The following is a 27,500-nucleotide window of genomic DNA, read 5'->3' on the forward strand; positions in this document are numbered from 1 at the left end:
CGTTTTAATGCATAACGTCAATCAAATAGGCTAATCATACCTTAAAAATAATAACAAGTTCGTCTGCAGAAGATAGAGAAGTCGGATATCAATCGGTTAATGTACACTTCATCCAATGCAGCGAATGTAGAGCTTCGTACTGAAATCACCGATAACATACAAAACCGTACAAACGAATACGGAAACCAAACATTTAAAAAACAAGTAAACTGAACCATATTAATAATATATGAAAGTTAAAACAACATTATAAGCATATCAGCAATGAAAATATATAGAGAAGTAAATAACTAAATCCATATAAACTGACGATTCTCCAGCCGTAGAAGAAGTTTAAAAAAGTATCTGGTAAGAAGGTTAATATTAAAAAGATTATCAAAGAAAAACGAAATAGAATAATGTGTCATATATCAAGAGGAATGGATAAGTATAGAGTAGATATAATAATAATACAAGGCACCGAAAGAAAATAAATCAATTGGGGAAAGCAATATTTAGAATTCCTAGATAAAAATACTACGCAATAAATATGCATTCATAAATAACCCAACTCGAATGAAAAGCTGACGGAAGGCACAACAACCTTCGTATAAAAAATGGGAAAAGCAGGTGATCCTAAAAATTACAGGTCAATTGCCTTTCGATTTTATGCAAGATACTAGCATTCATAGTAATATACGTAACTTAGAAGTAAACAAACGCTTACCAGAATAAGATTCTAATACCACGGCAAGAATCGATTGTTAATAATTAAAGAGCAGTATTTCACAAGAAGACAGTAGACAGGAAAAAATCAACTTAGTGCATGAATGGAGTACAAGAAAGCCTATTATAAAGAACCAAATTCATGGAAATTTATATATTATTCCCAATGGCTGTGAAGTCACTGAAACCATCATCCTCTGACAGCAAAACCTATCAATAAATTGCAACAAAAGTACTCTATTAGCTGAAGTAATTTACAGCTGGAATAAAATGTTCAAACGAGATTCACTCTCACCAGTTTTGATTTCTCTAGGAATTTTCATATTTAGGCTTTCCCAAGCTCCACAGGAAGTAACTACATGACTGGGTGGAGGAAGGAAACAAGATTTTTGCTGTAGATGAAAGTCATATTTTTAAAATAATTTTAGAGACTCATCTGGAAAAAATTTATACATACTTCAAATCTTTATAGCTCTGATATCATTAAGGAATTTTAGGATAACAAGTGTACCGTCGTAACATAATGGCGAAGTCAGTAAATACTAAAATTAATCAGCCAATAAGAAAACGTAGAAATATTTGGAGATCCACAAACATGAACAAATCGTACAACATACCACAAGCCATCAATGAAATGCTACGCGGTTTCTCGGTTTCCCTCATCTTATCTCATCTGCACCAACATATTCATGGAAGGGTTATTATCGGATCCTCTCAGAAGCATCAGTCCCCAGTTGATCCAGCTCTATCCCCAAGCGAGACGAACTGAACTCATAGATGTTATCCAACCATTTTACTAGTTGTCTACCTCTGGGTTTCCTGCAGTTGGTTTTGCCAGTAAAACTTGTCCAGCAACTCTTTCCCCAGACATTCTATCCACTAGTCCGATGTAGCGGAGCATTGATCTCACAAACCGGTGAAGTAGTGGCTCTACCTGCAGTGTCTTCCTGATCTCCGAGATATGCACTCTTTCGAGTACGGTTACTCCAAAGACCCATCTAGGCAGCTTGCATTCGCGATCGTATTCTTTCAGTCATTATCCAAGATTAATGACCAAAGGTTCAAATCTTATTCTACCGTTTTAAAAAGGAGACACTGGATAATGCAGTCACAAATAGAATGAATTGATCATAGGTCGACTCGATCAACGCGGGCCTGGGAGTAAACAACAATAGTATGTTATAATAGAAAACAAGAATTGACCGCCAGGGTAAGTATCCGATGAAAGAGAATGATTTGAAAGAATGTGGTGGATTTCAAAGATGAGACGGAACCTATCAATATCTGATCAGTATTAGCAGTCAGCTATAGCTGGTATGCAAAGAACTGGAAGTTATGAGATCTAGTGGGGAAAAAAAAGGATATAGAAACTGACACAATCTTATCAGTTGTATGCTTTCTCTCTCTCTCTCTCTCTCTCCTCTCTCTCTCTCTCTCTCTCTCACACACACACACACACATATATTACATCCTCCCTACATACATACATACATACATACATACATACAAACATACATACATACATACATACATACATACATACATACATACATATATACATACATTCATACATACATACATACATACACATGTTCACATATATGCGTTTTTGTATGTATGTATGCATCTGCACACACACACACACACACACACACACGAGAAAGGGACAAAGCAAAGTAGGTGAGCACATCTATAAGGATATATTGCCGGAGACTAAGGCCCAATTGCTGGCCATCATCCATCGGACTTTCTATGCAAGATGATTGCTAATTGCAGGGTGGCTTGCAATGGACAGCTGGTCACCTCCACGAGTAAATCAGTTTTCTAGTGAATGAATAAAGCTGCAGTAGATATAATGATTCCGGTTTCAATTGGAATAGAGCCAATAGTGTAATTAACGAACTATCAGCTTTGATACAAACAGGAAAATAAGTTTCAAAAAAAAAAAAGAAAAAAGAAAAAGAAAAGAAGAAAAAAAGAAAGGGATAAATGGAGCTCTTAAAATAACCAAAGTTAGGAATCTGACAATCTGTCAGTTGGACTGCTTATTTTTCTGTATATATCCGTGCTGCATCCGAAATCTTTCCCAGTCCCTACTGCTTTCGTTCGTCTCGCTGTCTTCAAGTTAAATATCTTTCTACCGATATATATACATTTCCGTTCATGGAAACACATCTAACGCCTGTGTGTATGTGTGTGTGTGTATGTATGTGTGTTTATGTGTATATATATATAGATATATATATATATAATATATATATATATTATATATATATATATATATACATATACACATACATATATACATACATACATACACGCACACATATATCCCTTAAGCCGCGCGCACTCTCACACACGAGGGGATAACAGGAAGGAATAATGCCTGCTAAAGACTGGATCAAAGAATCTGGTTATTCCCTTGGCAGCAGAGATGCTGTTCGGCATCGCTGGTGGGGATAATATTAATGGGAAGTGTCAAATTCCTGTACGTCTCTAGTTGTCTAATCATGAGGGAGTGTCCCGTAGCCCAAGCTGCAAAACACACACACACACACACACACACATACACACACACACACACGCACACACACACACACACACGCACACACACACACACAACACACACACACACAGATGCACACACACATGCATGCATATTAATGTATATATATATGTACATGTTCGCAGTGAAATGACTGAAACAAGTAAATATATATATATATAAGTTGTATACATTTATATATGCGCATTTATGAGTGAATATATATATATATATGCTTATATGTCTATATATACATATGAATCTCTCTCTCTCTCTCTCTGTATATATATATATACATATATATATATATATATATATATATATATGAACGTATAGGGAGAGAGAGAGACACAGGGAAAGAGACAGAGAGATAGAGATAGAGAGAGAGAGAGAAAGAGAGAGAGAGAGAAAGAGAGAGAGAGTGAAAGAGAAAGAGAGAGAGAGAGTGAAAGAGAAAGAGAGAGAGAAAGAGAGAGAGAGGAGAGAGAGAGAGAGAGAGAGAGAAAGAGAGAGAGAGAGAGAGATTTCTATAGGTAGATGACTGTAAATATGTATCTGCTTGCCGATAATACATGAATATGCATAATTTTGTATTATACAAACGGCTATTTTCAGTATCTTAAAATGTGCAGTCATGTCTTGTATATATAAAAAAAGACGAAGACATGTCGATGCTTGTCGATAATATAGCTCTATGCATGCTAGATATACACATACGTAAATGAATGTATCATTATGTCATGAATGTATCATTATGTCATGAAAACCCTGGAGAAGAGATCATTATGTTTGTTAACTTCGCGGTCCCAATCTTCCTAAAATTTTGTTCAATATTATATGACTTTGTACATCCAATGGGCAAGTCTCTTTCTGTAGCAATAAGCATGCATTTATAAGTCAAATCCTTCTCTTCAGACAAAACGTTAACATCTTGTCTAAGAGAAAGGCGCATTATTTTCCCCTTCATCTCTAGTGAGATAAACCGAGATGAAGTCAACATTAAACCTAAGTACATCTTGAGTGTATTTCCTCTATTTTCCGAGCAACAAGCTAATGTAGTCAATAACTAATATTAGTATATTATTTTTCTCATCATGTAGGCATAGGAGTGGCTGTGTGGTAAGTAGCTTGCTTACCAACCACATGGTTCCGGGTTCAATCCCACTGCGTGGCATCTTGGGCAAGTGTCTTCTACTATATCCTCGGACCGACCTAAGCCTTGTGAGTGGATTTGGTAAACTGAAACTGAAAGAAACCCGTCGTATATGTATATATGTGCATGTGTGTGTATATGTGTTTGTTTGTGTGCTTGTGTTTGTCATCCCAACATCGCTTGACAACCGATGCTGGTGTGTTTACGTCCCCATAATCTAGCGGTTCGGCAGAAGAGACCGATAGAATAAGTACTAGGCTTACAAAGAATAAGTCCTGGGGTCGATTTTCTCGACTAAAGGCGGTGCTCTAGCATGGCCGCAGTCAAATGACTGAAAGAAGTAAAAGAGTAAAAGAGTATGTAACTATGTTAATTATAAAGGAAAAAAAAAACGTTTATATTAAATTTGTAAACACTAACCTATCTAAACGTTTTTCATGCTTTGGATTATTTATTCTAAATTATATTCTATTATCGTGCGTCGGTTAATGTGCCATTTGGTATGTCTATTTACTTTGTGATTTTTCTCAACATCAACAATTACCATAAAGAACACACTTAATGAATGGCGTCTGAAGGGGACCTGAAGTATTCAGAGTTATTTCCCGCAGTTGCCTAATTAATTACATTGACAAATTTGTTGTTCACCTCATGAATATTTTTAATTATCTTTATAGACATCTTTGCATTAATTATTTTAGCACTAAAATACCTATTGAGGTCGCTTCTACGAAGCCTAATGATTATAAGACTCTTATTTAGATCTAAGACCAGCATTCCACCGACCTCAATACTTGACTGGCAAGTTATTTTCTCGACCCCGAAAAGATAAAAGGCAAGGTTGACTCGGCGGAATTTGAGCTCGGAATGTAGAGACGAGAAACAAATTTAAAAAAACAACAACATTTTCCCAACGTTCTGAGAGTTGGCTGCCATCAAATGAAATGACGATAGTTCCAAACCCTTCCAATTTAAACTCAAGATCTGCGAACCAGTAGTCCAATAGTTTATGCGAGGCGGCATTTCAGTTTACTCTAACGTAATGGCTATATGCCGGAATTTGTAGAATATGATACTAATAGTTTTTGTTTATTGATTATCCTCATATCAGCCATGTCCAAAAGCCAATGATCAATAACCGGCCTTTCTTTTTTATCACGCATACTGTTATAGAGCGGATATACATGTATTAGACAGTATAATACATTAGATACTTGCCCGTTATTGCTCAGTTTCACCTGCAATGATTATTGATGTGTTTATGCATAGGAGTATTTAAATGTCACAGTATGAAAAATATTGTTACCATTTTACATAACGTGCTCAGAAATCACAAGGGAGACAACTTAATTTTTCTAAATTAGTAGCTTCCCTTCTGGTTGCCACATGAGTTCAACACCCCACCTCTTTAACCTGCACTCAAATTTTACAAATGGTATGACATCTATATGAATAGTCCGGCCACGACCATACCATACCAGTGAAAGTACCGTAACAGACAAATAATTATACTCAGTATACCCATACGCATATACACACATCATTACACAAACACGCACATCTGTAATTGTGTTAAGACATTTCAAAATATTTCTATGACTGTCTGTCTGTCATCTGTATATCTATCTATCTATCTATCTATCTATCTATCTATCTATCTATCTATCTATCTATCTATCTATCTATCTATCTATCTATCTATCTATCTATCTATCTATCTATCTATCTATCTATCTATCTGTGTGTATGTGTGTTTCTCTATGGGTGTAAGCACAAACACACATGCGCGCCTGCACACTTGCATGCATGCACACACGCGCGTGCAAACACACATAATGTATATAATTGAATATATAGATCAATGTTTCAACACTTCAGAGAGGAATTAACTCCGTGGCAATCTGATTGTGATCATGGTTCAAATCATTCGCTTACATCACATAGAAAGTTGTGGAAAATAATAACTATCACAACTTTCCATTTCCATTTAGAAATAAACGAGAGAAATATCATTAAATATATGTTATAGAGTATATTTATTTGCTCGAAGCTAGTAATTCCCCCTGTCGTTACTCAGAATTTCTCACTCGATGCGAGCTTTTAGGCGACAACACAGATGTTGTCGCCTGAACGATCACTTGAACGTGAAGCTCAGAGAGAATCACCAGTTTCAAACAAATATACATACATATATAAATATATATATATATATATAATATATATATATATATATATATATATATATATATTATATATAATATATATATATATATATATATATATATATGCATGCTTATATTACTACATACAAACGTACATAGATACATACACACATACATATACACAAATATATGTACATATATGTGTGCGTTTGCATATGATATATCCATCAAGATTTCTAGATTTCTGTTTATATATTATACATATATATATATATATATATATATATATATATTATATATATATATATATATATATATATATAATATATATATATATATATACATATATATACATATATAAATATGTATGTATATATATATATATATATATATATATATATACATATATATATATATAGATCTATATATCTATATACATATATATATATATATACATATATATACATATATATACATATATATATATATATATATATATGTACATTATATATACATATATATACACATACATACTTAAGTGCTTCTAGATGTAAATGCAACTATAGGCACACTTGATTGCTGTCTAACTAATGATTAAGACTGATTAATTTGGACTTCAGTTTAGATGGAAAAGACAAAAGAAAATATCTCCATTTCTCTGGGTCGATAATTTCATAGAACTGTTCAGTAATGATAGACGCAAGCAGATGTCCCAGTATTGTTTCGTCTTATATTTCGCTAATAAGCAATATCCCTCCATAGAATTTATTCATAATTCCCAATATAATGACCTCCCTTTCAGACGCTTACTTAGCACTGATAATTTTTGTATTCCTAGATATGGAAATTATGATTGCTTTTACAAGATTCAGGAGCTTAATTTGACGTTCTAAATACAACGCGTAGCTCTGATAAGCGCGAAGAGAGTAGAAAGACGTGTTATCATAGAATTATTATATAATATAAAAGAAGTGTATAGATTAACACACTGTTAAAGAGTATTGGAAAAGTGCTTTACTATATAGATCACTAAGAATACCATTTTACTATTCTAACAATCGTGTGATCTCTCACAGTTGTATATCTCTATCATACGCTTCCCCTCTTTTTCCTTTCCTTTCTTACTCTCTCTCTCTGTATATACATACATACATACACACACACACACCACACATATTATATATATATATATAATATATATAATATATATATAATTATATAATATATATATATATATATTATATATACATGCACACACACAACCATAGACGTGGTGATTAGTAAAAAGCTTGCTTCCCAACCACATGGTTTCACGTTCAAGCCTGCTGCGTGGTATCTTGAAAAAATGTCTACTGCTGTTGCCTCGAGGTGACTAAAGCTTTGTGAGTAGATTTGGTAAACCGAAATTGAAATATATACATATATATAAACATAGTAAATAAGGTAATAAAAATAAATTATTATTACCAGTGACCTAGCACAAAAGACGAATTAGTCATTAGACTATACGTCATTCATATATAAATACATTAAAAGGCTTCCAATAAAGAAGCGAGTGCCAGATACACAAAAAGGGGATATCCCCTTTTTGTGTATCTGGCACTCGCTTCTTAATTTGGAAGCCTTTAATGTTATATATATATATATATATAATATAATATATATATATAAGAAATTAAAAAAGGAAAATACGCACACTTACATAGTTTATATATCGACCGGTTTCGCTATCGCTATTCATGATATTATGTTGTATATATATATATATATATATATATATATATATATATATAGATATATATATATATGAAAAATTATTTCTAAATCTCTGAACGAGAAACATTCACTAACAGTACTTGAAATTGCAGGCCTTTCTCTAAATTTCGAAAGAATGGTTAAAATGAGCCTGTATGTGTTTGAGTGTGTGCGTACCCCCAATCTTTTTATAGATATTCTTCGTTGTCCACGCCAGACAAAATCCTTAAATGCATTTTTTTCAACTTTACGCTCTGATTTCAAATGCTGCCGTGGTCAACATACTTTCGGGGTCGATAAAATTAGTACCAGTTGGGAACTGGGGCCGATATAATCGACTTATCCAGTCAAAGAATTGATTAAACTTTCGTGTCTTTCTTCATTATGTGAGTATTGAAGTTATCATTTGCTGTGATGCTGGGCTTTGTATAAGAGCAGTGAAACGACAGAATCGTTAGAGCCACAAGCAAAATGTCAGATAGGTATTTCATTATGGCCATTTACGTTCTCAATTCACATGACACCAAAGTTAAACTCAGTACATGAAAAGACGTAACTCTATACAGCAAAGAACTTAATTCTGTGTTCTTCTGATGCTACCATTCTGCTGTCTCATAATAAAAAAAAAGAAACAGATTTATAACAAGAAACTAAGGTCACAAATTCTGGCTACGTCACAGTTCTAGTGCTTCATTGACATTAATAAGAGTAATGATTTCTTTTTCCTTTAATGTCTCAAGTACAACTGATGAGAAACATTAGAAGCATATATTACACGAGGGCTGAGGTTCTTCATTGAATATGAACAACAAGTATGCAAAAGAAGAGAAAAGAAAAGAAAAAGCATATACAAGGAAATGAAATAGGACACCGACTAAGGTTTATCAAGGACGTTCACAGATCTTGATTTTTTCCTGATTACCAACTGAGAGTGACCTCTCTGCTGTGGTCTCTGTTTTACAACCACACTTTTGCAGTTGGCCATTTGAACCACACCAATGTATTAATTCACCAAGAATTTAAATGTATTTTGCTTCAGGTGATGCCGCAAGCGGTGCATTGAACTTGCCAATCACAAACTGATGTTAGAAAGTTTTCATTTCATAGCAAACATTTTATTTATTCATTTATTATTATTATTATTATTATTATTATTATTATTATTATTATTATTATTATTATTATTATTATTATTATCTTGAATTAAAGAATGTTCATTTTTTTTCATCATGAAATATGGTAAAGTCTAACTCTTAATCGATTTTGGTGAAAGATACAGACACATATATTAAACATTTCTTTGATATTTTTTTTTATTAATCAGAAATTACTGTATACAAGTCTAACTTTTATTTCTAAATGGGCACTAAAAAACAAGCCAAACAGTTAAAAAATAAGCCAAATAAAAAAACAACAAAAAATAAAACAAATAGAATAATTCATATATTTATTAATTCTTATTCGTATTAAATTATTTATATGTTTATAGTTTTTAATTTATTTATTACAAATTTTGTAAAAATCTAAAAAGTAATTGAAAATATTAAAAAAAAGTTTTATGAGATATGGATTATTTGGTTTTGTTTATAAGTCTCGTCTGTAAGAAATTAAGAAAACAAACAAATCAACAAAACAAATGCGTCTATCTATCTTTCCCATATACCCATCTATATACGTTTCATTGTTTTGAAAAAATGTATATGATAAAATAAAATTTTTTTTAAATGACAAAATGAAAAGTAAAAGAAGGATCGAAACACTATCTCCTCCATCAAATTGTGTTATATCTGTTTATGCAAAGCAACCTATATAGAGAGAATAGAAACCACGCAAGAAAAAAAAGACGGACGACAGATAGAAAAGAAAGGACAAAAAAAAAAATCAGTTACTTCATCAATCTATCTGTATATATTTCGCTTCAGAAGAATCGTCTGTAAATACTGTTTTTTCATTTGATTTGATTTCAATCGGAACAAATACTTGAAATTCATTAGAAATAGAGTCTCATTGGTATGTTTTAAATTGAAAAATGTAAAAGAAAGAAAGAAATACTTCTTATTTAATCTTAAATAATCGTAAACCTGGGATTTGTATCTATGTAACTGTAAGAGACGTTGTGATGCTTGTGACTTACCGAAAGTCTTCGATTAACATAAACGAATTGAAATTTAAATAATTTATTTAGTCTGCTGTTGTTGTTATTATTGTTTTAGTCCATGTTATTCCTGATCAAACAGACTTATGATCATGGGCGTTCCAACTGTGACCACCGCATCTTTTTTAAGATCTACAATATCTAATGTACCATTTTGCTTGCAAGACTGTAGCATGAGCTTTGAGGGAAAATTTCGTTGCTATTTTCAGCAAGCCAAGTAGTTGCATATGGATTCCTTTGGCTCGTCTTTAATGTGTATTTTCTCCCTTTATGAAGAAGTGATTTCCATACGGCCATAATGTTCTACTCACACATAAAACCGGTCGGTTCTTAACTGATTTGAAAATTATTGTTTCATTCTCCTATAGAATGGATTAAGTACCTCATCAAATTAATTCATTTGATGCTTCTTCAAATGCATCTGTCAGATAAATATTTCTCTATTGAATAATAATGAAACAAAAAAAATATTTTTAAGCAAATGTCTTTGAGAAAATGTGTTTAAAAAGGTCAGAAAATAAATGCTGTGTTTGAATGCCGTGAATATCTTCAATTGATCATACATACATACACACATTCACAAATAGAAGCTTACTTGCGAGCCTGAACATGTTCATTCGATCTGCAAGAAATACCAGCTAACTTTCCCTTGAACCAGACATTCTCATGAAAAGGGAAAAACACGTTAGAAAATGTTACGAGTAAGGCTGACCTGAAGTAAACAACAGCAATACATACACACATACGCATAAATACACAAACACACAAAGAGACGTACACACACATAAATGCACACACACACACACACTTATACAGTAAATGTTTATAAGAATATCGATAACAACTGACTTTGGTCTCAGTGAGATATTAATTTACCTAGCGGATCATACCAACTCAATATTTCGTCTTAACATTGCTGTAAAACGGCCGTTATATTTCCCTAATTGTTTGGAATAATCTAATTGAATTCTTGAATTGTTAGAGAGACTAAATGAAAAACCAGAGATAGAGATAGATAGATAGATAGATAGAGAGAGAGAGAATAAAAAAAGATCTGAATACATGACAATATAGACAAGAATAGTTCAAGTCTATTGTCGATTCGATTGAAAGAACAAAGACAATATTTTGAGAGTAATCCAAACGATAGCAAAGAGCTTTATAGAAGCATAAGTTGTTCAACCGAAAGAAGTTTTTATATAGTACCAAATAACGGAAATAGCCAGAGGAAATTGCAATATCCACACATACCCAAACCATATGTATTCTGAAGGTATAATAAATATAAAGTAATGGGCATATACACATCATATATATGTGTGTGTGTGCGTGCGTGCGCTCACGTGTGTGCATATGTGAGCGTCTTTGTTTATGTGTACCTGTGTGTATGTCAATATTTGTGTAGCTATAATGTTAATTTAAATTGTGAATAAAGTTCAAATACGTATCCTTAATAAATATACCTTCGGCATTGCTGTTTAAATGGGCCCAGCGGGAGTGATTGTATGTTTATGCAACATACATTGTGAAATAATTCACAATTTATCCAAACACGCTGTGTCAGTACTTTAGATAACACAGTACATATATATGTGTGTGTGTGTGTGTGTGTGTGTGCGTGTGCGTGCGTGCGTGTATGTGTGCGCGCGCACAAAAACACACATAAACACACCACACACTCACACACATATATGTATGATAGCATAAGTAGTTCTCATTTTTTCGTTCCAGGTAAACAATGATTAACGCACTTGACAGAGTATAAATCGACATATAATATCGAACCTCTCAACACATAATTAATTACTCCAAAGTATTTTGTACGACGCTGTTACATTTCTTCCACCTCAAATGATAAAACTTTCTTACAGTGACACAAGACCATAAATTTCTAGGGGAAGGGGATAAAATTGGCTCAGTTTTTGACTGCTGCGTTACCTTATCGGCTGATAAAGGATTAAAGGCGAAATTGACTTCGGTGGATTTTGATCTCAGAGCAGTAAAAAATATAAATAAATGAATAAATAAATAAAAACATCGTTGCATTCCGCAATGTATTTTATCAGACAGAAACAATTCTGCTGACCCTGAAACTATCTCAGCCAACTACAATGCGAACATACTGTTGAGCATGTCAGCTCTGACAGGGAAATTAAAGATAATGATCCAGGTATTATTATTAAGGACAGCCAAGAAAGAAAGTACTTTCTAATTCAAGTATCAGTCCTCATTGAATGATGCATTGCTAAAAGAAATGGAGAAATTTATCCCGATAAAAATAACTGAAATATTCATAACCATAATGCGAGAGCTGACAGCAGAAATAATACCTATGACAATAACGCCGTACACAACCAAATCCCAGAGCTTATTATTATACAGATCCAATGATGGGGCGTCCATGTGGTTTCTAGACTTTCAAGAAATATCTAACACTTTGACAATAAAAGCCTAATTGGACATATAGTCCTAGATACCCATAACGAAACGCAGTGGTTAAAGTTGGTATGATGTTTGATTATTGATTTGTTCAGTTAGGACATACCTGGGGCTAAATAACAACAACATACAGAAAATAGCATTATTTGGCACCGCACACATATTGCATAGAATACTTTTTAATACAATAGTAAATACAATAAAAATCGAACCAAAAATACTGGACATGCCTGACGCACACAGGACAATACTCAGTCGTGCAGTGAAAGCACGCAAAAAAAAAAAAAGACAACTGAAAAAATAAAAAAAATAATTTATCCATATATATTCATTTAATCTCCATAAAACCATTTCGCACATGATCTTAGCTAAAAGGTATACATAACATCATAAACAAAACCCCAGCAATTGCTCTTATATTTGCCATAAACCTAAAAGGATCGCAGAGTTTGTGGTTGCCTGTGTGGGAGTTTAGGAGTTAAGGGATTAAAGTAATATCACACATTTCCATATAATATAGAATCCGAATTAGAAGCAGTTCTTTTACTCTGTTATGTTTATTGCACTAACGGAACTGGAATAGTGAGATCTCTTTTATTTTCGTGATTATATTGGTTTCTTTTGTGTTTTTTTTTGCTTCGTAATTTTTATTTGGTAATATTTTTTCTACCTTCTCCTCAATCTCAAATGCAGAATTAAGTGCTAGCCATTACAATTTCTTCTTTGACACCCTTTTAGAAATACACACACACACACACACACACACATATATATATATATATATATATATATATATAGATATATATATATATATATATATATATTTGCTTCGCTCTACACCTCTATTTAACCCACATCTCCAGTCACATCCAGCAATTCAAACCACTTTCCTTAGAAATTCATATCTATCTATCTATCTATATATCTATCTATCTATCTATCTATCTATCTATCTATCTATCTACCTATCTATCTATCTATCTATCTATCTATCTATCTATCTATCTATCTATCTATCTATCTATCTATCTATCTATCTATCTATCTATCTATCTATCTATCTACGCATCTATCTACATATCTATCTATCTATCTATCTATCTATCTATCTATCTATCTATCTATCTATCTATCTATCTGTCTGTCTGTCTGTCTGTCTGTCTGTCTGTCTGTCTGTCTATCTACTATCTATCTATCTATCTATCTATCTATCTATCTATCTATCTATCTATCTATCTATCTATCTAAATATGCACGACGCTGAGCCGTCTTTGTTGCTCGCTTGTACAAAAGAAAATAGAAAAGAAAGAAAATGAAAAAGTAGGAAGAGAAGGCAGAAAAGGAATCAAACAGAACGAAGGGATATATGAAAGGAATAGAGGAGAAAGAAAAAGAAAAGAAGTTTGGCAACGAAGCGTAGAATAAACTGAAGGACATCAAAGAAGAAAAAAAAGCAACTAATAAAGGCTGGAAGAAAGTGGTGAAGTAGAAAGAAGTTAAGGAAAATGAAAGAATGCAAACATGAATCTAAGAAAGAAGGCTGAAAAGAATGTGTGAACGAATGATAGTAAAAACTATAAAAATGGGAAAAGAACATGAGAAATGGAAAGCAAGGCTGAGGAAGGAGAGAAAGGACAACAAAACTAATAACAGAAAGTAAGGACCCATGTACGAAAACAGGAAACAGGAAAGCCGGAAAACTGTGAGAGTGAAGGGAGGGGCACTGTCTTGCAATACTGTTGTCAATTACATCGAGACCCATATTTATGCATTGACTGGTATTTATCAACCCCAAAAAGATAAACAGGAAAGAGAACACGAATACGACTTAAATTCTGAATACAAAACGGACGTAACTAAATATCACAAAGTATTTTGTCCGGTGCTCTACTGATTTTTTCATTCACCTTCTCAGAATGAACGATGGGAATATACACTAAGGAAATGCACAAAAAAAAAGGGGAAAAGAAAGGTAAAAGATAAAATACTTTAGTGAGCAGCCTTATAAAATAAAAATAAATGCGCCTTTTTAAAGCCTAGCCAGGCTCATGGGCCTGGGTTCCCGGTTTCTATGGTGTATGTGTTCCCCAGCTGGACGGGACACCAGTCCATCGCAGCGTTACTCATTTTTCCCAGCTGAGTGGATTGGAGCAACGTGAAATGAAGTGTTTTGCTCAAGAACACAACGCGTCGCCCGGTCCAGGAATCGAAACCACAATCTTACGATCATGATGCTGACACCCTAACTACTAAGACACGCGCCTCCACTAGTCTTATTATGCGAATGACAATTCATTATTTGATGTGCTATGATAAACAAGTTTTAATTGCCTCTCCTATATGCTCGCCTTATAAACTCTAATTCAGTTCCGACACTTCAATGTTTTGACAATCTCATGATTATCTCCCTTGTTGTTTAGATCAAGGCTAACTTTGAGTGGACCTATGATTAAAGGCACCTTTTTTTTTGCCCCAGGTGCAGTGAATCTAGTTTGAACCAGTTCCGTATAGCTAAGCCTTCTCTAAAATGTTCCTTATAGGGGTTGATGAACTATTGCGAATGCAATATATAACTATACCAACGGATATACATTGCATCCGCTGTTTATACTCAGCGAGTTGTTCTCTCTTGTCCTTATTTGCAATATTAGGCAACATGGCATGTCGAAGGTTAAGTGTACTTATGGTGAATACTAGCCCTATAAGCATCGACGCTTCGATTGTCAGTTCTAGTCCACCACTCGTCCAAACAAGTTCAGCTGAAAGGTGAACAAAGCTAAAAGCAAAATATATCTGTGCAGTCACTCGATACACTAGATATAGTAGTCGAATTCCTCTCATAGTCGACCCTACCATCCTTAAAAATGAGAGGAAACATTATATGATGTAGTCCGTAATACATTATGGACGAAAAAAAGAAATTCAGAGCGCAATGATCATAGATAGAACGTTTCAGTCAAAAAGAAAGGTCTGTTTAATCAGTACTGACATCCAGCTAAACAAAATAATCAGATACTATTTTCTTTGTAAGTCTTTACGTAACCTATACCAGATTTTTAAAAGACTAGTACACTCTTTCAAAAGAAACACCTAATGAAGAACACACTGAGATTTGTGAGTCCTTCTGATTCGAAGCACTTTTCGTTCGTCAGTGCCGAAAACTTTATTCAACGTCAACGAGACTGCTAGTAATCAGTAATGGATGGCGTAATGGAGAGAATTATGAATTTATGGTAAATTATCTGCTCTTTACAAAACGCTCACATACCCGCTCATGTACATATACACACAGACACATCTACACACACGCACACACACGCGCGCACACACACACACACACACACACACACACACACACACACACACACACCACACACACACACACATACACGCACACAGACACACACACAAATTCATAAAGGCAAAGTGAGACAACTAACCACACAAATGTTTAAATTTCTTCCTTACAGTATTCCTTACAAGTTACAGCCTCGTTTGGGTTGAATAAAAAAAGATTGTACTGACGAATGTATAATACACAATATTTTTTTAATTCACCGGTTTTGCTATGAATCTTAAAGTATGTCCGTGCTTAGTTTACTATTCATAAATATTTTTTTCATATAGCCCTATGCTTTATTTCATATTGCTTTCTATAATTTGTGGTAAGACTAACGACATTACATACACACACGTACACACATGTACACATAAACAAATACAAACACCCGTACATATGTAAAACTATGCGCTATACTACATTATATCATCTAATTCCAGCCACCCGTGAGTTAAATATGTTACTAAGATCATAGTATAGAGTCGTCTCTGCTAAACCGGTAATACTGTTCCTTCATTTGATAGTCCACATCTTGCGGATTCGGCGAGCTGTGGCTTTCACATAACTTAGATAATTTAAGTTAATGTATCTCAATTAATTGATGTGACATTCACAAAGACACGATTTATATTGTGTAGTCTCAAACAAAAGGTCATAGAAAGATTGTCTAGAAATTGACTTTTACTCATAACAACAACACGATCAACCAAAAACAATTGTTTCTCACATAAGAAATCCAATTTTAATTGGAAGACTGCTTAAACCAGCTGATAACTCTCTTTGTCTCTCTGTTTCTGTCTGTCTATCTACCTGTCTGTCTGTCTGTCTCTATCTTTCTCTAACACGCACACGCATCTATGCATTCAAACACACACACACACACACACACACACACACACACACACACACACACACACACACACACACACACACACACACACACACACTATGTGTTTTCCATAGAGCAGCAGTTCAAATATAACTTCTATCTTCACCTAAAAACAAAAATTCAACTGCTTGAGGAAGAAATTAACAAGATTTATTTACTGGGAATGTGATAAAGCAAATCCAAATACTCGGTCTTCGGAAGTTAATTGAACGGTAATGATAATAAGCTAACGCAATAATACGCTTGAAATGTTTCTTTCAGTGTTCATAGGTTATAGTTAAAGATCCGTCATAGTACAGTCTGTCCTGTTTAATGAGTAAGTGAAAAGATTCTTTGAAGTAAATACTATTTTTAACGAACTAAATTATACGAGAAATAAGACAGCAGTAAAACAGTAACAACCACAACAATAGTGAACATATTAATATTAACAACAACAACGACAATAATAATAATTATTATTATTTCTACTATAGACACAAGGCCTGAAACTTTAGCATTTTGTGCTGTACAGCAACGATTTTATCAGCTCGAAATACTTCCAAACAGTACTGGATAGAAAACAGAACAATCTGCGAAAATCGAAATGAATTTTTTTTTAACTTGAAAATTTGAATCTGAAATTGAAATTGATTCTAAAGTTACGGATCTCAACATCTCTTATTTTATACACCACTGAATGTATTAAAACTGATTTTCTTTTCTTTTATATCAATTGTGATTGCTAGTCTGGTAACAATTTCATCATTTAAGTTTAAAATTCCATTGCCAGTCTTTATGCATGATACAAAACCGAAATATACACACAATGCCCTTCAAAAAGTAACTTGAACTGAGAACATTAAGCTAACGAAGCCCTTGTCAATTGTTTAAAGCTGTCGCTGTCTAGATCGGCGAAATATACCTCATCATGAAACCTACTCCAAACTTGATGAAATTTCATCGATATGAGTCCAATGCCTTGATCATGGGCACAATTCGTACCAGACACAACCATTAGATCTGCTGCCTAGCTTTTTATTGTTCTGTCAACTAGAACTTCATTGTTTTCGATAAAGACATGGAAATGAAGTATTGGCTTGGTCAAAAAGGAAATAAATCACAAATATATTTTTTAAAAAATAAGGAAAATATATCTGTACTCACTGTTTACTTTGAGGTAAACCCACGTGCCGTTTCCCGTGAATTTTTCAATGTCCAGGAATATTACTTTACATTCGTACCAGCCTTCGTCCTGTGTTCGGATGTGACTTATTTCTAATGACATACCATGGATTATCTTGAGCCGACCTTCAAAGCGGCCGTTAATCTGTGGTGGGTAATTGTCGTAACGCATGTAGACTGGCTGATCAAGACCGGCCTTATTCCACTGGATCACGTGGGGCTTCTTTTTCCCTACCGGTAAGGAAACGTGGCAGTTAAGAACCTGCTGTCCGCCTAAACTTGCAGACTTTGTCATGGATTCCACCAAACCACTAAGTCCTGTGCAAAGAAACAAAGAGAAGATTAAATTATAAAAGCTGAAATATATAATTTTGGACAGGGGAAATGTTGGTTATAATTACTCTCAAAATAATATAATTATATAATATAATATTGGAAGGAATGGGTTCGAAGATAGCAAATAAATTTTCTCTTTAGGTGCGATTATGATAGATTTAATGGCACAAATATGTAAGGGATGTGAGAACTTTGTATCAAAGACCAAGTTCATAACAACGCAAATCTCACCTTTATACAGTAATCTCATTTATTTACAGTTACAAGTGATATATTCAGTGTGCCTATTTCCAGGCAGAGTCAGGAACATTGAAAGATAATAAATAGTATTCGTCATGGATTCGGTGATGCTTCATGAAAGGACATGAACCGCAGACAATTCGCAAGTAATCCATTGTTTCTGTTAATTCGATTCATCGCTACTTTATCTCTTCCTCTTTTTACCCTCTCTCGTGTTTCTAATTTTCAGTTGTAGCCAGTTTATATTAGGCAATTGATACATTTAGGAAAGACATGAACCCCGAACATTAAATTTACTCAATAATCGGGAAGCTTTTTGTCTTGCCAAAAGGAAGGTAATAAAATAATGCCAAAGTAGAATTTTATCATTCCCGCCTTCTTTTCGTAAACATCTCAATATTCAACAAAACTCGAATCGAACTAACAAAGCCACTATAAAGTCGATCAACCTACAAGAAACTGCATCCATATCTCCCTCAAATACTACCACACAGCCTAAACAAGAGAGAAGCATATTTGGTAGTGTAGTTTTAGATACCCCTAAAAGTAAGGATGTATATATGTCTATATGTATGAAATTATATCCATATATACAACCACATAATCATTTGTATAGATTTACATGGATTCATGCAGGTAGATATTCGGAACTACGTTGTTTGATAATTTAATGAAATCTCCCTTTGAAACGAATTCTACTTCCGCTTTATTCTCTTCCTGTGCAGCAAAATTAGTTTCGGAGTTAACTAGGAACCTGTATTGTGCTGCAGCTCAGAGGTATAGCTACACCTTTCTTTCTCCTCAACCAGCCACTAATAAATAAAAACCATTTAATTCACCGGAAACAATATAATTTACCAGCATCCTGTTTGAGAGGAAAGGATACGAAATTGTATAGGTGTGGTTGAAATAATGATGATGGCGATAGCAATGGCTTGTGGTGTGCAGGTAGGTGTGTATGTGTATGTCATAAAGAGAGAATAAACACGAAACCCATATAACGTGGTAGTGGGAAGATGGCTGTGATAGTGATGAGAGGGTGATGAAATTGGATATAATATCAAACTAATCTTGTAACAAAGCATTGCAGTGAGCAGAAAATAGGTTTGTTATGTGCTCCCGTTTTACATAAGAATGCATACACGAATGCAGCGTGTCTGTATGTATTGTGTGTGTGTGTGTGTTATGTATTCGAGCAAGCTCACCGGTTAAAAAGTTTCCATCGCAATCACCAGGTTTTGAGTTTGATCCCTCTACTCGGCACCTTGGGCAAAGCTCTTTTATTACAAACCAGAGTCGACCTCAAACCTTGTGAGTGAATCGATTCTAGCTGAGCATGACGTTAAGGATATGAGTATTCTTAGAAATGGCGGCGAGCTGGCAGAAACGTTAGCATGCCGGGAGCAATGCTCTATGGTATTTCGTCTGTCTTTACGTTCTGAGTTCAAATTCCGCCGAGGTCGACTTTGTCTTTAATCCTTTCGGGGGTCGATTAAATAAGTACCAGTTATGCACTGGGGGTCGATATAATCGACTTAATCCGTTTGTCTGTCCTTGTTTGTCCTCTCTGTGTTTAGCCCCTTGTGGGTAGTAAAGAAATAGATATGAGTGTTCTTAGAATACTCAAGCACTTGCATTAAATTTTAACGAGTAGGCAACTCAGTTTATTGAACGTGGATTGCATGTAAAGTCGCCTTTCTATTTCTTTCTCTGTCACAAGGCTTTACTCTGCCCGAGGTCATAGCAAAAGACACTTAACCAAGGTGCCACATAGTAGGACTGAACCCTGTATGAATGTATTTCGCATAAATATTGTCGAGGATACTGTATGGTATTCTAGTATTTGTGTTCTGGTGCTTTTTAAATAAAATGGAATCTTCATTATTATTATTATTATTATTATTATTATTATTATTATTATTATTATTATTATTATTGCTGTTGTTGTTGTTGTTGTTGTTGTTGTTGTTGTTGTTGTTGTTGTTGTTGGTGGTGGTGGTGGTGGTGGTGGTGGTGAAGGTGTTGTTGTTGTTGCTGTTAAGTCGGGCGGCGAACTTGCAGAATCATTAACACGCCGGGCTAAATGCTCTGAGGCATTTCGTCTGTCTTTATTCCACCGAGGTAGACTTTGCTTTTCATCATTTCGGGGTCAATAAATTAAGTACCAGTTGAATACTGGGGGTCAATGTAATCGACTAAACTCCTCCTCCCAAATTCCAGGCCATAGTAGAAGTGGTTATTATGACTATGAAGGTGGCGAGTTGACAGAATCGCCACAGCGTTGGAATGAATTCTTCATGGTATTTCTTCAAGCTCTTTATGTTCTGCGCTCAGTTCCCACCGGGTTCAACTTTGCACTTCATTCTTCGAGACGGATAAATTAAAGTACCAGTTAAGTACTGGAATCAATGACATCCACTAAACCCCTCTCCTCAAAATTACTGGACATGTGCCTAAATCAGAAATTTTATCGACCTCAGAGAGATGGAAAGCAAAACTGGTGACGGAGAGATTTGGACTCAAAAGCTAAATATTGCATATTATATTTTTCGACATTCTGACAATGCTGCCAACCCAACGCTTTCACTAACAACAATAATTATTGTTACTTGAAAGATTAAGGCGGAGACCTGTCGGAATCGTTAGCATACCAGACAAAATGCTTAGCAGTATTTCGTCTGCCGCTACGTTCTGAGTTCAAATTCCGCCGAGGTCGACTTTGTCTTTCATCCTTTCGGGGTCGATAAATTAAGTACCAGTTACACACTGGGGCCGATGTAATCGACTTAATCTGTTTTTTTTTTGTCCATGTTTGTCCCTTCTGTGTTTAGCCTCTTGTGGGTAGTAAAGAAATAGGTATTCCCTCCGACTTTACGTTCTAAATTCAAATTCCGCCGAGGTCGACTTTACCTTTCATCTTTTCGGCGTTGATAAATTAAGTACCAGTCGAACACTGGGGTTGCTATGATCGATTAATCCCATCCCTCAAAATTTCAGGCCTTGTTCCTATGGTAGAAAGGATTATTACTAAGGGCAGCGAGCTAGTAGAATTTCTTCCGGTTCTTTACGCTACGAGTTCAAATTCAGTTGAGGTCAGCTTTGCCTTCCACCCTTTTGGGGTCGATAAAATAAGTACCAATCAAGCACTGGAGTCGATGTAATAGATTTGCTCCTCCCTTCTAAGTTGCTGGCCTTGTGTCAAAGTTAGAAAGAATTAAGATAGGCGGTATCATTATTGCGTCGGATAAAATCTCTTGCAGTATCTGTTCCAGGGTCGATAAAATAAAGTACAAGCCAAGTCATAGCTTTGAACGGCATTGATTAACAAATACCCCAGATTTTAGACGCTTTGCATGGCACTTATTCTTGCTCTTTGCGAGAATTTGAGTTCAAATCCCGATAAGGACAACTTTATCTTTTGTCTCACCCTGATCTATAAAACAAAACAGCAATGAAGCAATGGGATCGATATAATCGATTAACATCTTTCCCCTCAAAATTGTTGGAAATGTGCTTAAATCAGATAAAATTATTATTTAGAAATAAACTGAGCAACATGGAAGACTAAAAATATTAAATAAATAGGTAAATAAATAAATATTTCGAAAGTAGGCAGTTAATCCAGTTGACATCAAAAATCCCTATCAACATATCTTTCCTTTTTCCTGTCAGCTTTCACTGCGTCTCCACAACCTGTTTAGCAACGTTGTCTCAGCCACTGACTGACAGGTTGCTGGAATATGGAAGCTATACACAGAAAGCTGCTACTGAAGGAAAAATCAAGTGTTGCAACATTAATACGAATCGACATTTACAAAGGGAAATTAAAGAGAAACAAGGAATTGAGAAAAAGATTGTCGACATTTGCCGAGAACATGATCTCTTTGCTCGTATTGTATTCTAACACACCACTTTCTCATCTTCTCTTTCTTTCCATTCTCTTAGCCTGTGTATGTATGTATGTATGTATGTATGTATGTATGTATGTATGTATGTATGTATGTATGTATGTATGTATGTATGTATGCGTGTGCATGATGGATGTAATGTATGTGTGTGCGATGTGCCTCTATCGTCTATCTTTTACTTGCTTCAATAACTGGACTGCGACCATGCAGTCTACCCTAATTCTATCCCAGTATTTGTTATTTCTTAAGGTTTGGTACTTATTCTATCGGATTCCTTGGCCGCACCGTTAAGTTATGGGGACGTAAACACACCAACACCGATTGTCAAGCGGTAGTGGGTGGGAAAAACTCAGACAGGTCGCCATGATAGATCGCTAGCCACTACAAACATTTTTTCTCTCCTTGTTTCTCTCCTTGTTTTTTTCTGTGTCCCTTTCTGTAGAAGAACGTAGGCTCTAAACGTAAAGGACCTTTTTCTATTCCTGAGCGTTCTACTAATACATCTGTTTGTCTTGTACACCACCTGTCTTCGTCTTTTGCTTTTTTTCGTAAACTCTCCCTATATATATATATATATATATATATATATATATATATATATATATATATATATATATATATATATGTATGTATGTATACACACACATACATATATATATATATACACCACACATATATAAATATATATATATATACATACACACACACAATATATATATATATATACACACATACACACATTCACACACACATATATATACTTATACATACATACATACATGCATACACCACGAGTTTCCATACAGTTTCCGCCTGCCAAATTCACGCACAAGGGGCGGAGTTGTATGTACGAACGCTAACCCACCTACACTTGCATCCATCCATCCATCCATCCATCCATCCACACACATATGTGCGTGTATGTGTACACACAAACGTATATATGTAATACCATACTAGTACATATGGCAGTACAGTGATATTTAAATAATATGAGGATAGGATTCATTCGTAAATTAGCCATACAATTTCTCGACATGGCATCCTACCATTTCCTTCCTTGTTATTGATAATTTAGATTAAGCAAATACCAAGATCACATTTTCAGCAGTATTTTGGCTGTCTATCATTATTTTGCAAAGAGAGGAAACACAACAACGCTGACAACTGAAATATAATTCGCATCAACAACAATAATAAGAATGGTAATTTTATTTGCAGAAAAGAATTAAATTTGATATTATTTCTCTTCTGCTACAAAGCAACCCCAATTATTCTTATTGTTGTTTTTACAATATCATATAGATTACATGATTGTAAGTAATACGCTACTGACGATTTCATCGAATGTAATGTCTCCTTTACAAAACAGATATTCTACTCGGAGCCAATGAGGAAACATCTACGCACGCTGTTGTTTTATCTATAAGACAAAGCAGTTCAAAGAATCTTTCAAAATATATCCTACTGTCTTACAAAAAGAAGGATACGTCGAACAATTTCAGTACTTGACATACAAAAAGACGAGACTGTCACGGCCTTAGCCTGTAGTTTTTTACTTGATCGGAAATGACCGGCGGATGATAACAACAACAACAACAACAACAACAGCCACAACCACCACCACCACCACCACCACCAACAACAACAACAACAACTGCCACAGCAAGAAGAAGAGAAAAGAACAAATTGATATTGTTAAAAATAAGATCAAAGCTTTTACATTTTTTTCATCTTGCAATATCCGTCGTTTGTTGTTTGTTAAGTGTAGTTTAAATGTAGGGGATTCCGAAATTCTGAACAATTTGTTGTCTTGTTTTTCATGGGATTTTCTCATTTGACAGTTTCTGTGCTATCTAACCAACATGTGTGTAAAAGTAATGCCTTAACAACGAAAAAAAAATTCCCTGCATGAAGTTGTTGCATTATATTTAAGATATGTTTGGTGATATTAACTTGAAAATCCTCGAGTATAGTCCGCCCTTGAGTATAATACGCAGGAGACTTTTAGGTGACCGGACCTCTGAAAAACCTAAGCCTTGTGTATAATACGCTCCCCTTCGCTAACTTGGATCAAGGAGGTCTATATAATGTCCTTGGTTTGTAAAAATGTATACGGTAACGTTCTTTATTATTATTGTATATATAACATAATGCAAACATGTAGCTTTTTTTGTGCATTTTGTTATATGGGAATGTTTGCAAATTGTTTTTGATACATGTTATTTGGTGTTCTGAATACTTTTATTTTAATTAATGTTGCTTACTGTAAGTTATGGATGATTCTTTTATGACTTCATTGCTTTCAGGCTTAGCTCAAGGTATTTTCGCGCCCGACATCACAAAATGCGTCTGAATAAACATTGCCGGACAGCAAATAGAGACTCGGACATTACTTGGAAAATAGTTTTCATTTTTAACCTCGTATATAGTACGCACTAGGGATTTTGACTTTTAAATTTTGGGGAAAAAATGCGGATTATACTCGAGGATTTACAGTATACACTTCACTGATTAACTCTTGTACATTTGATTTTAATATCATTGTATTTTAGTATGATTGTTGATACACGTGCTGTTGTTTAGTCCTAGTTCGTCCTGATCGAACACATCTATGTTAAACAGTGTTCTAGCAATGGTATTCGTCTTTCTCACAGGCGAAGCAGTTACTGAAACTTTAAATTTTAGGTTATCACGATTACAAACATATGATTGGTCATAATCACTGATAAAACAATGAAAATCGACCTGCCTAATGTTTGTTTCTCTACACACGAACGAATTGCTTTAAAACGGCAAGTAAACTAACCTTGGCAGGTCTACATGCAAAGTTAGCCGGAACAGTGCAAGAGCAGCAATGAAAATTGTATCTGATTGAAGAGTATGATATTGAAGGGACTCTGTATAGAAAATTCTGTAAAAGTATGCTAGTGTTTGTTGTTTAACCTCAGGTCAAACCTAGTTGACAGACCTATTATGATCAAAGGTGTTCCAGCTGTGACCTTACCATCATTATACAAAGATAAATACGATAGCAAACTAGTTATGAAGACAAACAGATAGATAGATAGATAGATGGATAGGTATGTATGTATTTAGGTAGGTAGGTAGATAGGGAGGTAGGGAGGTAGGGAGGGAAAGAGGGATGGTGTGAGGGAGTGAGGGAGGGAGAGAGGCAGGCAGGCAGGCAGATAGATAGGCAGACAGATAGACAGACAGGTAGGTAGATAGGTAGGTAGGTAGGCAGGTACATAGATAGATAGAGAAAAGTAGCTAGCTACTAGCTAGACAGACAGACAGACAGACAGACAGACAGACAGATAGATAGATAGATAGATAGATAGACAGATAGATAGATAGATAGATAGATAGATAGATAGATAGATAGATAGATAGATAGATAGATAGATAGATAGATAGATAGATAGGAAAATGTAGAGATAGTAATAGAATTGATAGCTATAGAATATTATTACATTGTTAACAATGTTAAAACAGAAAATTAATATGAAACTCAAGTGAAGACTTTTTATTCTCGTTACTACGGAAACGACAGTTCAGTGCAGCATAACGTTTATAACCTTAATATGTAAAGCAGTAAGTTACGTGTAAAGTATTTTTGTGGGTTCGTTTCTCTCTTTCTGTCATAGTGAAAGGAGAAAACAGTAGCTATGTAAAAAAAGGTGGAAGAAGAGGAAGTATTATAAAGTGTTGTAGATAAGGCGGCGAACTGGCAGAAACGTTGGCATGCCGGGCCAAATGCTTAGCGGTATTTCGTCTGCCGTTACGTTCTGAGTTCATATTCCACCAAGGTCGACTTTGCATTTCATCCTTTCGGGGTCGATAAATTAAGTACCAGTTACGCACTGGGGTCGATATAATCGACTTAATCCATTTGTCTGTCCTTGTCTTTCCTCTCTGTGTTTAGCTCCTTGTGGGTAGTAAAGAAATAGGTATTTCGTCTGCCGTTACGTTCTGAGTTCATATTCCACCGAGGTCGACTTTGCATTTCATCCTTTCGGGATCGATAAATTAAGTACCAGTTACGCACTGGGGTCGATATAATCGACTTAATCCATTTGTCTGTCCTTGTCTTTCCTCTCTGTGTTTAGCCCTTTGTGGGTAGTAAAGAAATAGGTATTTCGTCTGCCGGTACGTTCTGAGTTCAAATTCCGCCAAGGTCGACTTTGCCTTTCATCCCCTTGTCTGTCCTTGTTTGTCCCCTCTATGTTTAGCCCCTTGTGGGCAATAAAGAAACGAGAACTTCTAGTTTAGACAGGTTTAATCTAGCATTGCAGAAATTAACGTTGTAGGAGTGATTTAATGGAGGAAAAGAATTAAGACGATATGACTGCGATGACGATTAACATGTAAAAGAGGACAGCGATGGCAGCAATGATGACATCATTGACTAAGTACATGATAACGAATGTATCTTTGGCAACGCTATATAGCAAAGGAATATAAACTTCACTTTACTTGATATCAAAAAGTCTTGCAAATGGTTTCTTCCTCTGAAAGAAGACTGTAATGTTACTTATGATAATGCCTGCGTCATCGATACTTCTGCTCTGTTTCACCATCCCCTCCCCGCCATCATCATTCTCTTACTTTTACTTTCACTTTTCCTCTCGAACCACGAACCTCACTCGTTCTTACCCTATGTTCTTTCTTATATTCTCCATTAGTTTATACTTTCACTCCTGTTT

At 34.8% G+C, this 27,500-nt stretch overlaps 1 protein-coding gene across 3 annotated transcripts in view; it reads right to left on the reverse strand.

The window, feature by feature from the left end:
- The window catches only part of LOC115211947, a 1,127,226-nt gene that overhangs the window by 480,567 nt on the left and 619,159 nt on the right, over positions 1-27,500 (reverse strand). For all 3 annotated transcript variants that reach the window (XM_036502953.1, XM_036502951.1, XM_036502952.1), the window contains one exon: positions 18,290-18,625. In XM_036502953.1, the coding sequence (XP_036358846.1) occupies positions 18,290-18,625 (336 nt within the window). The remainder of the gene's footprint in view (positions 1-18,289; positions 18,626-27,500) is intronic.

Source organism: Octopus sinensis, linkage group LG5 (assembly GCF_006345805.1).
Source record: "Octopus sinensis linkage group LG5, ASM634580v1, whole genome shotgun sequence".
Taxonomy (NCBI): Eukaryota; Metazoa; Mollusca; class Cephalopoda; order Octopoda; family Octopodidae; genus Octopus; species Octopus sinensis.